Source organism: Caenorhabditis elegans, chromosome IV, assembly GCF_000002985.6.
Source record: "Caenorhabditis elegans chromosome IV".
NCBI lineage: Eukaryota > Metazoa > Nematoda > Chromadorea > Rhabditida > Rhabditidae > Caenorhabditis > Caenorhabditis elegans.
In genome coordinates this window covers 1,111,348-1,125,775 of record NC_003282.8, presented here as the reverse complement: position 1 = coordinate 1,125,775, position 14,428 = coordinate 1,111,348, and the positions used below count along the sequence as shown (strand labels likewise).

The window sequence follows — 14,428 nt, the reverse complement described above, 5'->3', positions numbered from 1 at the left end:
ATGTCCTGATTCAAAGTCCGGGACTAGATTGACTTCCTTTCCTTGTGAATTGAAAGCTTTGGAGTGATTTATAGTGTTCCTAATGGATTTCTCTATGGATTTGCCAATAAAATTTCAACAATTTACATATCAATGAGCAAATTGCAAACACGTAAAATATGCATTACATAGTTTTACAAAGTTTTGTAATAAATTGATATTTATAAAAATACATAAGAGGGATACGAGCTGCTGAACAAAAATGCTGATTATGGTGCATTGAGAGTAGTTTTATTGTAAAATTTTGGCAGTAGGTTTTACATGCATTATTTATGCTTCAGATTCCCTTCTTTTTGGTGCATCGATGAAAAATTTACTGATCAACTTTAACAGTTCATATCTTCGTAGCCTTTGGTTTTATCAAAAAATTATCAACTGGCAAGTTATTTATTATTACTTTTTCTATAACTGTCTAGTTACAATTTTTTTGATATCTTGAAAATTAGCCGAGATATGGTGCAAATCTATCGATCATCTTTTCAATGTTTCCTCTTTTTTCCCCGTTCCATCAACTCAGACATTTCTACTTTCATCTTCCTCAAGCTTTTCCTCTTGATTTTTTTTTCTGTAGGCGGAGCCCATCCCATGTTCCCCCCGAACTATAAAAGCATGGCTCCGCCGACAAATCCATCATTCGATCGCTTTTCAGAAATGAAAACCGTTCTTCTTCTCACAGTCGCCTCGCTGGCCGCCGTCCTCGGTGCAAAGGTATATGGTTTTTTTGGATTTCCGCAATTTTAGGATAATCTGAAACATTTTCTGCAGCCAACACCCACCGAAGAGGTCAAGTCAGAGGCCGCTGCTGGTCGCTACGGCGGTCGTCCATCGTATGGAGGAGGAGGTTATGGAAATGGAGGAGGATATGGATACCCAGCATTCGGACCAGGATACTGGCAGCCACTTATTCAAGATCGTGAGTTCGTGAAAATTCAAATTTTAAGAGCTATAGTAATTTGGCAATAGAGCGCATTTGCGTAGACCTAGTTATGATTATACTTGTTTGAACCGCAATAGCCAACTTATTTCAAAAATGTAACATTTTTTGGGAATCATCAAAAAATTGACTTATTCATAGGTAGTTTTGTCAATTTTCAAATTTTCGAAAAATTTTGAAAAATTCATAAATTTCTCAGTTTTCGAGATTTTTCAATAATTTTTAAATCAAAATTAAGCTAGTTCTTCAAATTTTGTTGCAAAAATACTGTTTTTTTTTTTCAAAAAATCTGTAGAACTTAGGCCAATTTATCAGAATTAGAATTTTTGAAAATGTTTGAAAACCTGTAACTTTTCCAGTTTTTGAGATAATTGTTTGATTTTTATGTCAAATTAAAGATTAATTTTTTTTAAATTTTTTGGCAAAATTAACTGCGTTACTGTAGTATTTATTTAGATTAAATTTAATCTAGTTGGTGCAGAATTTCAAAAAAGCTACAATTTTCAAAAAATTTCATTGAGTTTAATGCCAAATTGAAGCTTAAATTTTATATTTTGAAAGAAATTGAAATTCGGTAGAAAACACACTTTTCCTAGGTTACGATAGCTTCCATTATTTTTTATACAAAATTCAAAAATTTACCCTTAAAATGACACAAAAACCATCCCAAAATCTCAAAAATTGAGAAAGTTATAGATTTTCAAAAATTTTTGAAATTTTGGACTTTTTTTTTTGGAAGAGTCAAATTTTATTGCTATTAAATTTTTTCGACAATTTTTATCGAAAACTAATTTTTCTTGAAAATTCAAAAATTTACCCTCAAAATACCACAAAAACCATCCCAATATCTCGAAAATTGAGAAAGTTATATAATAGATTTTTGAACATTTTCGAAAATTCATAACTTTTTTAGTTTTCGAGATTTTTTATTGAATTTATTGTAAAATTAGAGCCAATTTTTTAAAATTCTGTAGAACAAACTGATTTGAGTCAGGAATTTTTTTTGTCAAATTAACTAAAATGGTTTTTTTCTAAAATTTTCGAAAATCTACAACTTTTCCAGTTTTTGAGATATTTTATCAGTTTTTAAGTTAAATTGAAGCTGAAATTTTGAATTTTAAGATGAAAAATATTTACAGGCTTCGTATGCGACCTCGACGCCTCCGTGCTCCTCGTCGTCGACTCTGTCCGCCGCCATCATCGCCACCCACAGCCATACTACGGTGGAGCCCCATCCGTCCCAGCTAATCGTGCCGTTCGTGTAAAGTGCTCCGAAGTTGCTACCCATGATGAAGATTCCTGTAACTTCTGCTGCCAACAGACCGCCCGTCGTGACACTTCCCTTCCCAACGATCAACTCTTCGGATTCTTGGCTATTACCAAGGATGATGATGATGAGACATTCAAGAGATCCAAGAGAGGAGCTGATGATGATGATGATAATGATTCGGATTCTGATGAGAAGGACGGAAAACATGGACGTGGAAGATTCCATAAGGTTGACTCTACCTACTTGTCAGAGGCCAACTGGGAGCCAAAGAAATATCATAAGAATGTCAAGTGCGTGTGCTGTGCTCCAAGATCCTCTCCAGCTGCTCAGGTGGGGAATATTTTAAGGACTATTTTTTTTTGTTGGGAATTCAGTGATTTTGCTTTAATCTGGCTCAAAAATTACAAAAAAAATGTTGAAAAATGAGGAAGTTATAAATTTTCAAAAAACCGCGGAATTTCGATATTTGAAGATTTTGGCCTACGAGTCTAAAAGTCTAGTTTTGAAGACAGTAAATTTTTTGAAAATTTAAAATTAATCCTTTTTAAATAATTTCAAAATTTACTTTAAATTTGGCAAAAAAATCACTGAAAAATCTCATACACTGAAAAAGTTATAGATTTTCAAATTTCTGTCAGAATTAACAAAACTTTTAATTTTGGACCAATGACTTTCTTTTTGGTTTTTACCACAATTTAGTTTTTATATAACTAAAACAATTTCACTACAACATTTAACAATTCAGCTTTAATTTGGCCCAAAAATCTCTAGAAAATCTTGAAAACTAAGAAAGTTGAGAATGTTCAAAAAATCTCCGAATTTCGAAGTTTGAAGCCCTAAATTTAAGCCATATGACGAGTTCAAGCGTCTAGTTTTGAAGAAAATATGGTTTTTCAGCGTTCAGACTAGTTTTTTCCATAAAAATTGAAACTTCCGCTTTAATTTAACACTAAATTCACTAAAAAATCTCAAAAACTGAAAAAGTTTTGGATTTTTGAAAAATTTTAGAAAATTCCAAAGTTTGAGAATTTGGCATTAGGCCTACTTTTTTCAGCTATTTTACTGAATACATCACTCCAAACATGAATTTTTGTAAAATTTTAAAATTTATATTCAATTTGCCACAAAACTTATCCAAAAGTCTCAAAAACTAAGAATGCTATGGATTTTCGAAAAATCTCAAAATTTTGAAATTCGAAAAATAAGGAATTTGAGAGGAATTTTTCATGTTTTTGAACCTTTCTAAGACGATATTAAATTAAAAATTATTTTTTCCTAAAAAATATAAAAGTTTAGCTTCAATTTGACACAAAAATCACCAAAAACTCTCAAAAACTGAAAAAGCTACGAATTTTCCAAAAATTTTGAAATTCTCTCCAAAAATCTTCTCAAACTGAAAATTTCATCGGGATTTTATTGAATTTTGCAAAAAAAAAATCGATAATTTAGCCTATGTACCACTGAGTTTTAAAGAAAATTTCCTAAGAAATTTTTTTTTCAATTTCTGAAAACCCCTAACTTTGCCAGTTTTTGATATTTTTCAATGTTTTTTAGGTTATTTTGAAGCTCATATTTCAAAACTTTGAGGGAAAATTTATTATGCAATTCAATTTTCTTCCAGAACCCATCCTACAACAACAATGCTGCTCAATCCCCACCAACTGGCTACAACAACAACGCCAACGCCTTCGTCCAGCCACAACCAGTAGCTGCTCAGTCCCCACCAATGTCAGCCTCCCAGCCACTCGTTGACCTCTGGCAATCCGAGAATACTGCTCCATCAACATCATGGGGAGCTGCTCCAGCTGCTCCATCAACATCATGGGGAGCTGCTCCAGCTGCTCCACCAACCTGGGGAGGTGCTCCAACTGCTGCTCCAACTTGGGGAGCCGCCAATGATGCTCCACCAGCGGCCACGCCGGCTCCAGTTGCTGCTTCCAATGCTTATTAATTCGATTTTCTTACAAGTGACCTTTTTGTTTACATTTTTCAAATATAATTCGATTTTGCACAACCCAATAAATATCTTCTCCTGAAATTTTGTGCTACATAGCTATTTTGGAATAAACTACCAGTTTTTGAAGTTTCCGGCAACTTTGGAAGTTGCCAAATTTGTCATTCTTAAAATTTAGCTCTTCAAATTTAACTTTTGTAAAAGTTTTTGATAATTTTAGCAACTTAGACACTTGTTGAACTTTCAAATCATTCGCAGTCTCGCAACATACTATCAAATATTTTCCCACCTCTGGTCTAGATCATTTTGTTAAAACTCCTTTTTCTCAGAAAAAATTGACATTTTCCCACGTACTTTTCTACACTTTTTTGCTGTTTTCCAGACTTTAGAAAACCTCATGTATACATAGAAGCTTCACGAAAACCAGTGACCAGATTCCAAAAAGTTTTTGAGCCTGCTAGGGCTTCCCTGTAGGCGCCTGAACGCCTGCCGCGCCCGCCTTGCGGCGACCTCTGCCTGCCTTGCACCACGACCCGAATAGTGTCGGTCGCGGCCAAAGAACCACCTTTCGCACTTTGTGGAATAAACACCAAGCATTTAGTGCAGAAATTGAGCGAGGGGCAGGCGGAGATCAGGTAGCAGGCATTTTAACGCCTACATAAAAGCCCTATGGTCCTCGCACTTTCTAATGACAAAAAAATCTTTCACTCAAAAGTCCCGGCATATATGGTAGTCGGCGTTTTTGTATTTTTAGAGAAATCTAGAAATCAAAGAAAAACTTTTTTGGCTTAAAAATCTATGCAGAAATTAAAGCTACCTAATCATTAAATCTTGCAAACATTTTTTGAAATAACTTTGATTTTTCATTTTTTTTTTCAAAAAAGTTAAATTTCCAAATATTGATGCGTCACGTACACTAAAAAATCAAAAGATAATGCGCAACGTAGCAAAAAATGACTAGTAAAATTAATTTCCGCTCTGTTGGAAAGCTATGAGCTCACTCTGCAGCTCCCGAATAAATTGAAAAAACAAATATTTCAAAAATTTTGAGATTGTTTTTTGCAGCGGGTTTTTTCCGAAAAAAAGTGATTTCCGGGGGTTCTCAAATTAACTTTTTTTTCCTCCGAAAAATTACAATAACAAATTCAAATTTTTCATTTTCTAGCATTTTTTTAAGATTTTTTTTGGATTACTGTAGCTTCTACCGTACTCCCAGGAATTATTTTTTTATGACAAATAATTATAGCTTTTAGTTTTCGGAAGTACACTATATTATACGAGAACTCTGTAGTAGTGGAAAGTGCGGTAAAAATATATATTGTTTTCTCAATTTTCCAGAACTCAATCTGTTTTCATTCCTAGAAAACATTATCAACTCTATTTCCTCGTTTATTTTTGCATTCAACAACATAACTTCTCACGGTTTTAGCTTGATTTTCAAACCAGTTGGTTACTGTGGCTCCGGAAATACGCAAACACCGTCTACCGTACTCCAATGCACCGAATTTGACGGGACTTTAAGCTAGCGCTCTGGCATTTCTGGAATAAACTAATTGAGGGATGGAGAATTCGAAATGACTATTCAAAAATTTCTTTAAAAAATTTTAAGTCTAGAATATTTCGATGTTAGCAAATTTTCTGTGCTCGAACTCCATTTCTCAAAATTTTCAATAAAAAATTTGAATTCCCTGCTGTTTTTGTGTAACAGTCCTGTGTTACTATTGAAGAAAGTCGGCTCTCGGCGAGTGCACACCACATTTTTGGCAAAAATCCTAATTTTTCTCTCTTGCGCCGAGAGCCGAGAGCTACACAACACTGGTATAAAATATTTTTGAAAACCGGAAAATTTCAGATTTCACTATTTTTCAGTACTAAAAGCGAAATTCTACGATAAATTTGAACTTTTCAATAGAGTTCGTCAGAAAAAAAGCAAACTTTATTTTCACGCGTCATATACTATCTCTCTGTATTTTATATTTAAATTTCACCTGTTTTTATTTCAGTGATTTTCTGGAGCTTAACTCTCCCGAAAAAATGGGTTGGGGGCAGAGAGATCAGCTTCTGAATTGAGAAAATTAGATTTTTCCAAACATTTTTTTGGGTGGTTTCTGATTAGATTTATAATTCTTCAATATAGAACTCTGTCCTGTGTTCTGTGATTTTCAGAAAATAGAGTTTTGATTGATGAAATTAGTTATATTTCTTCAAATTTAATTTTCACAATTTATATTTTAAGTCGATTTTTTTAAAAGCAGAAGCTTGATCTTTCGTTCATATATTCAATTCTGAAAACTTAGGAAGTTATAAGAATTTTCAAACAAAATCTGAGCCTAAGCCTAAGCCTAATCCTAAGCTTAAATCTATGGCTAAGCCTAAGCCTACCCATAAGCCTAAGCCTATATGCTCTGTAAACCTGCTATAAGAATAAAAGCCAAAAGACAATTCCAAAAATTGTAACTTTTTTGAAATGTTTTGTTTTTTTTTCTACACTCTTGATAAAAAGCATTTTCAAATTTGAAAACGCAAAAACTTCACCCAAAAGTACAGAAAGTAGATCAAAACCAACAATTTCAAAATTTTTAAATTAAAAAACCCCCAATTTCAAAACTTTTTTTACTTCTTAAAATATTTTTTCACGTAGTTTTTAGTTAAAATTAATACTTTCGTAACATCATAAGTTTTATACATTTTTCTGCGAACTTTTTACTATTTTCAGAATTTCTTTTCTTTCTTTCGTGAAAACCCCTATTAGTTCTTCCGCCTCACATCATCTGTCTGATTCTCCCCGAAACAAAAAATTCGGCGAAATTTTTTTTCTTCCATTTTCCCACGAACACGCCTCTTTTCACGTGGGGACTTGACTAATGAATACAGTCTCGTTAAAAAAATTCAGACAAATTTCAGATCAAAAAATGTCCAACTCAAGTAGTTTGGCTCCGGTGATTTCTGAAAATTCGGAGGTTTTGCAAGAAATCACCAGAGAGGATGTGCTTTTAGCAGCTGCAATTATTTTCTTTGTAAGTGTAGATTTACGTGGTGCTTTTGTAGATTTACGGGAAGCTTGTGTAGATTTACGGAGAGCGATTGTGCAGATTGTCTGGGAGCTTGTGTAGATTTACGGAGAGATTGTGTAGATTTACGGGAGAGGGGGGGGGGGGTTTGTTGAGATTTACTGGGGGCCTGTGTAAATTTACGGGGAGCTTGTGTAGATTTGAGGAAATTTTGTGGATTTACGGGAAGTGTAGATTTTGTAGATTTGTATATTTTATTGTGTGGAATTACGGGGTGTTTCTTTTTTGAATTTACGATTGATATTGTGTAGGTTTTCTAAAGTCTTATGCAGATTTAGGGGAATTTTTTGTAGATTTAAGTTATGTAGATTTTTAGGAAGTTTTGCCTTTTTCATGAGGTATTTTCCTAAATTTAGAATACAAATTATGATGTCGGTTTATGGTGGAAATTGCAGATTAAATTGTAGATTTGTAGATTTTTGTAGATTTACTGAATCTCTTTTGTGCGGTTGCAGAATCTTAAGGATTTTTACGTAATTTTTCTCAATTTTTCTTTCATTTTCCATTTTTCAGGTGGCATTTTTCGGCTTAATCTTTAATTTATTGGGGATTACTGTAGTGATGAAGAATCCGATTCTCAAAAACTCCTTCGGAACTCTCTGTTTAAGCCATTCAATTGCAAATAGTGGTGTGCTTTTTGTATTTTTTATTTGGTCCGCACCGACGACTTATATGTGAGTTTTTGGAATTTTTGGAAATGTTTGATTTTTTTTTGTTGAAAAAATTGACAAAAATTGATTTTTTGAAAATTTGGAATTTTTTTATTTTACAAAATATTCAGCATTACTATCTAAATTTCAACATAGTCTAATTATTTTCAGACAAGCTCAAAACGTTGGTGGCATGCTCGGCAAGTTGCTCGGTCAGCTGAACATTTTGTGCTGGGACGCGTGTGTTTATTCTCATTTGGCAATTTCTTTTAATAGATTTTTTTCAATTGCAATTCCGGCAAGAGTAAGTTAGCTTTAAACTAAACTATAAAGGACCAGTTGGGAAATTTTGAGATTTTGAGAAAAAAATTTTGGAAACAATTTTTCGGATTTTGTTTCGAATTTTTTAAAATTTATTTTTATTTTACCACGAAAATTCAAACACTTACCTCTTGATCGACACAAAAATCAACGAAAAAACTCAAAAACTAAACAAATTACAGATTTTCGAAAGTTTTCGAAATTTCGAACATTTTGAAATACTACAAAACTCGAGTTACTTTTTTCAAGTAGCTTGATCAAATGTTGTTTGGCAACTGTAAAATTAAATTTTTCAGAATGAGCGTATTTCAACAGATAAAAGAACAATAATGATGGCTAGGCTTTGAGTTTCGGCCTGAACCGGCCTAAAGTGGCCTGAAAGAGCCCAAAATGAGCCAAATCCCAAAATTTATGAAGTCTTTTGATTTAAAATCTGGATTAGACTAATTTTTTTGCTCTGAATCAGAAAATTAAACTCATTTCTCTTTCAGAACACTGCAAGCATTCAAAAAAAAAGAAATAACTGTAAATTTTCAAAACTAACGAGTTTTCGACATTTTTCGAAAATCAATAACTTTATCAGTTTTTGAGATTTTTCTATGATTTTTGTGTTAAATTGAAACTTAAATATTAAATTTCACTTAAAAAATTATTTTAAACAGACATCGCAAGTCTACACTACACTGATTTCGGTATAAGTTTGGGAAATTTTTGTCACAATTTTTCAGTTTTTTAATAGTTTTTTCAAAACAACTTTTTTCTAACGTTTTCAGGCTATATTCATATTTTCCCGCCAAAATACATTAGTCATTATCGGAATTGTATGGTTCATTGCGTTTTGTCACATTTTCCCTTATTTCTGGTGTAAGTTTATATTTTAATGCTAATGAGGTCATGGTTATCGAGTTCTTAGTGACTGGAATAAACAGAACTTGCAGATTTTACATGATGACTAGTACGTGAAAATCTGAATAGTCTGAAATTTATGAACTATGTATTAGAAAAAATTCAAAAAAACTTTTTCAAAAGTGTTTTTTCTCTTAACTTTTTGAAGCCTTCAAGCCTAATACCAGGCTACTCACATTTTTCAAATTCAAAATAAAACCAAGTTGAATGTATTTTTTAATAAAATTTAAAAATGTATCCTCAATTTAACACAAAAATCATTGGAATATCTCAAAAAATTAACAAAGTTACGGATTTTCGAAAATTATCGAAAATTAATTTTTTTCCCCCAAATTTTTCAAGCTACCGTAGTTTCGTCATGAGACCCATTTATTAATAACTGTAGTAATTTTTCAGACGACAAATGCTTCATAACATATAACCCAATTTCTTGGACATGGAACTTTGCACCAACAGAGTGCGGACATGTGATTTCCACGTATACGGACTATTATACAAGTGTAGCCATTTTTATTGCGATGAGCTCTGTGGATATCATGACTTTGGTATGATAATGATCTTTTACAATAACTTATGAAAATTCTGCATTTTTTGCATTAAAAATTGAAGAAAACGATTCAAAAATGAGAAAGTTATGAATTTTCGAAAAATTTCGAAAAAATCTAACTTTATTATTTTTGAAGATTTTTCAGAGATGTTAGTAGTGATAAAATGAATAAATAATTTGGATTTTTTGAAAAAAAGATTTTCCAGATCCTTCTAATCTTCCACCGAAAACACACAAGCTTCGCGTCAAGCGAAGAATCCCAACGGCGACGAAAAGTGGAAATTCGATTTTTCATGCAATCCTGCTTACAGGGAATCCTATTTTTCTATGAAATATTTAATTTCTATTATGTGAGCACTTTGAACACAAATCAATGGTACGTCTTCTTCACCGCCACTTTTGCATGGGAGATTTGTCACTGTTTGGATGGGTAGGTACAGTTTTATAAGCAAATTCCTGAATCCAAATATTTTTCCAAGAAAAATTACAAAATTCTGCGCATTTTAACAAAACCAGCCGCGTATCTTAAAAACTAACAAAGTTACGGATTTTCGAAAATTTTCGAAAATACAATTTTTTCAAATTTAAAATTTCATTTGAAACTTGGCTATAGAGCGACATATAAACTTTGAATTTTTGAGTTCAGCAGGTCAAGCCGGTTGATTTGAGTATAATCATGGCCAGGTTTGGAATTGAGTCCCAAATCAGCCTGAAACGGCCCGAAAAAGGTCCGAATCCCGTAATTCTGCTAGGGGCTCAAAATATGGAGATATTCAAGTCAATGGGGTTAATATGCGTATAATCATGACTAGGTTTGGTATGTCGGCCTGAACCAGCCTGATATGGCCTGAAACAGGCCTAGAACGGCCCAAATCTTGAATTTCGTCAATTTTTCTGCTTTAAAAACCGAACTAGATTAGTTTTTTGCGCAGAATTTGAAAATGCAACTTATTTTTCAGCCAGAATGCTGGAAGTTTCTCAAATTCCTCAACAAAAAAAAACTTTGTTTTTTTTCCAGATTCGTCGTGGTGCTCTTCCACTTCCGTCACCGCATATTCCTCGGAGACGCCAGTCGGGTGAGACCTATTCCATTACAAACTTTGCATGCTTCGTGAGCCAATTTTAAGCCAAAATTCTCTACAGAATAATGTCGAGTTGCGATCACAGCACACCAAGGCTCCGACCACTTTTTTCAAGCCAACCAAAATTAGTTTGCTTTGAGCGGGGACTTTTTTGAGGTTTTTGAAATTTCAAAATGAATTTATGGAAAAAAATAGGGAGAATTTCAGAAAATCTCATGAAAATCTGGAGAAAATGGCTCAATTTTCAGTTGATTCGAGTTCGCGGACCGTCGGACCACACAAAATCAATGGTTTCCCGATACTGATAAAGGTGAACTCATTTTAAGGGTTTTTTGTTATTTTCTAAAAATCTGATAATCAGCGTAATTTCAAGCCAAAACCCGGTTAAAAATGTTGAAAATTGACAAAGTTACTAGGTTTTGAAAATATTTCGAAAATCAATTTTTTTAATAAGTACCGTAAGCCAAGAATTTTCGTGGTGAGACTCATAAAAATTAAATTTTCGGAATCAGCACACCATGGTGGTTCAAATACGTATAATCATGACTAGGGTCTGTATTATAACTAAAAACTTTGGGCCATATTCAGGCCTAAACGAAATTTTTTTTGGAAGTTTGGAAGCTTGTATTATTCTAGTTTGAAATGTTTGACTGCGAAATTCAGTGTGAAAAATGAACTGGGTAGGACTTCAGTACAGAAATTTATAAATTTTTGATTTATAAATTTTGAATTTTGGGCCGTTTCGGGCCGTTTCGGGCCGGTTCGGGCATTTTTCAAAACCGGGTCATGATCATACCCATTTTAACCGCTTTAAAGTGATGTGATTGTTGTGGATAGTCGATTTTAGACAAGTTCTAGGGAATATTGTGAGTTTTTATTTTGAAAGTTCGAAATTTTTCTAAAATCCGTAACTTTGTTAGTTTTTGAGATATTTTAATGTTTTTTGTGTTAAACTGGAGCCAGAAAAGTAAATTTTGTAGGAAAAGAATATTCACTTTAAAAAATCAAATTTTCATGGATCTCATCACAAAATTAACTTTTTTCAGGTCGTCTATGTACAGGGGAAAGCCCAATTTCTGGAAAATCGATCATCTCATCAATGTTTTAATTTATTTTGTATAAATAAAATTTAAATTTTTAAAATTTTGCTCATTTTGTGCTATGAATTGCTCATTGAGCCGGTAACATATCTGCTGGCTAATGAGCTCACCGAGCCCAAATTCACATTCTCATGCACTTTTTTTCATTTTTCATTTTTCCCAAATGCCTCCAAGCTTGTCCACCGAGCAATATGCAGAGACCCTTCTCGTTGTTTTTATCAATTTTTTTGTAAGTTTTTTGAACATTTCTACAGTATCTGGTGTCGAATTCGTGGTGAGAACCCACTTTTCAAAACTTTTATGAGAATTCTGATTCAGCACGTTATTGCGGTTTGAATAAGTATAATCATGACTAGGTTTTGGATTTTTCGAATTTTGGGCTTAATTTTTGGGCCCAAATTAGCCTGAAGCCTGAAATAGGATTACATATTAAAGTGATTGCTATTGAAAAGGCTTACGGTTTTTTTTTATTTATGTACACATTAAAGTTAGTTTCGAATTTTGCACTTCTCACTCGAACTGTCACAGGCTTGCTTTAGGCAGGTTTAGGCCGGTTTAGGCCGATTTAGGCCTTTTTTCTGAAACCAATACTTATTTGAACCGCCTTGATTTGGGAATTATATAAATATTCAAGGTTTGTGGGTCTTACAGCGAAATTAACTAATTATGATGCATTTAGATGTTTTCGAAATTTCAAAATTTTTCGAAAACTGAAGATTTCAGATGACGGTCAGAATCAGTCTGAAAATGGCCCATTTTCTTTTCAGATCTGCTTTTTTGGCCTACTCTTCACTGCTCTCTCATTTTTCACAATCCAACACGCTCCAATATTTGATACCCATCAACGAATATTATTTCTGAACCATTCAGGCTTAAACTTTTCCGGAATACTGATTTATTTCCTATGGGTCACTCCGGCAACTTACACGTGAGTTTTTAATTTAATTTGCCTTTTAATTTGACCAAAATCAAAAGAATATCTCAAAAACTAGTGAAGTTATCGATTTTCGAAAATTTTCGAAAATTCAAATAATCTCCTAAACTAGCGTTAACTTGCTCAGTTTCAGTTTTTAGTAAATAGATTGTACATTTTCAAAATCAGCACACTTATGCGGTTCAAATAAATATAATCATGACTAGGTTTCCGCAAATGGCCTAAATCGGCCTATTCCGGCCTGAAAAATTTCCCCGTATTAAATATAAACAAGTTACAGCTAGTTGTGTTAATTTTCAGATTTTCGAAACTTTTCGAAAATCCATAACTTTGTTAGTTTTCAACATTTTTCAATGATTGTAGTGTCATATGGAAGCTTAATTTTCATATTTTTTGAAAAAAATAGCCTGAAAATTTTCAGACAATCCGTAGAGGCTGCCGGCTCGATTTTCGGAAAAATTATCGGCCAAATATATACTTTCATCTGGATTTCTATTATTTGGTCTCACATTTTGCTCAGTTTATGCTCTCTGTTGTCCGTACACATTCCATCCAGAAATCAATCGATATTCTCCCGCCAAAACTGCATTTTCTGCCTAATTTTCATATTTTCTCTGAGCTTTTTCGAAATTGGCCCACTTTTTGCCTACGAGACCTGCTTTATCGCCTACCAGCCTGCCACGTGGCAATGGTCGGCGCCTACAAAAAAATCCTGTGCCACCTACAGGCTTCTGGTGCTCCAGCTGCTCAGTGACCTTCTGCTCGTGGTTACTGTAGTTGGAAACTGCGCCACATGGATTTTCGCAGTGGTCAAAAGGAAAAATTTGAGAAATCCTAAAGAATTCCGGCTATTTTTAATGATTTTCGCTAGAAATTTAGGATTTTTGATTTTCGCCACATTATCAAGCTTTTGCACTGGTTTGGTTAAGCAGCAATGGAAAAAATATGCACTCACCAGCCTGAGTTGGCAGGTTTATCACCTTTTTGACAGGTCAGTTGGCTTAAAATATTTTTCATGAAAAGTATAGAAAATTAGCTTCAAAATGACACAAAAATCATAGACAAATCACAAAATTGGAGAAAGTTATGGATTTTCGAAGAATTTCTAAATTTCTTGAATTTTCAAAAACAACTAAAGATACCATAACTTGTTTATTTTTATTACAGAGCCCACAAAATTTTAATTATTTGTAATCAGCTAGTCAAGACGATTCAGATGAGTATAATCATGAGTAGGTTTCAGAAAATGGCCTAAATCGGCTTAAACCGACCTAAAACTGTCTGAAACTGTCTAAAGAATGCCTATAAAATGTCGAGTTTATATGGGATAATTTAAAACTAACTTTAATGTATAAATCGAGATGTAAACTTTTTTAACAACTACCACAATAATTTTAGTACTATTTCAGGCTTCAGGCCAATTTGGGCCCAAAATTTGAATTGTCGAAACCTAGTCATGATTATACATATTTAAAGTGCCTTGTCTTGCTAATTTCAAAAATATAAATAATATTTTTCTCATACCGAAATTGACTAAATTACAGCTCATTTTTTATTTCCAGTTATTTTTCATAATTTGTCGAAACTCTATAACTCGGTCAGTTTTAAAGATTTTTCTAT

At 33.2% G+C, this 14,428-nt stretch overlaps 3 protein-coding genes and 1 non-coding gene across 4 annotated transcripts; 3 read left to right on the top strand and 1 right to left on the bottom strand.

Annotated features, from left to right (window-relative positions):
* Positions 1-668: 668 nt before the first annotated feature.
* On the top strand, positions 669-4,282 carry perm-4 (PERMeable eggshell). Its single transcript, NM_067640.10, has 4 exons — positions 669-747; positions 805-952; positions 2,113-2,573; positions 3,865-4,282. The coding sequence occupies exons 1-4, from the start codon at positions 691-693 to the stop codon at positions 4,192-4,194; spliced, it is 996 nt and encodes a 331-aa protein (NP_500041.2). The 5' UTR covers positions 669-690; the 3' UTR covers positions 4,195-4,282.
* Positions 4,283-7,109: 2,827 nt separating this feature from the next.
* On the top strand, positions 7,110-11,079 carry srx-13 (G-protein coupled receptors family 1 profile domain-containing protein; the record flags this gene model as incomplete). Its single annotated transcript, NM_001356907.1, has 8 exons — positions 7,110-7,214; positions 7,782-7,942; positions 8,090-8,222; positions 9,013-9,103; positions 9,542-9,690; positions 9,899-10,122; positions 10,711-10,768; positions 11,023-11,079. 8 exons carry the CDS (start codon positions 7,110-7,112, stop codon positions 11,077-11,079), a joined length of 978 nt encoding a protein of 325 aa, NP_001343636.1.
* On the bottom strand, positions 9,865-9,976 carry C44B12.12. Its single transcript, NR_052915.1, has one exon. It is a non-coding gene; the product is annotated as an Unclassified non-coding RNA C44B12.12 (non-coding RNA).
* Positions 11,080-12,037: 958 nt separating the features above from the next.
* On the top strand, positions 12,038-14,314 carry srx-14 (7TM GPCR serpentine receptor class x (Srx) domain-containing protein; the record flags this gene model as incomplete). The annotated part of the gene is made up of 4 exons (NM_001356906.1): positions 12,038-12,103; positions 12,642-12,802; positions 13,230-13,799; positions 14,218-14,314. 4 exons carry the CDS (start codon positions 12,038-12,040, stop codon positions 14,312-14,314), a joined length of 894 nt encoding a protein of 297 aa, NP_001343637.1.
* Between the last annotated feature and the right edge of the window lie 114 nt (positions 14,315-14,428).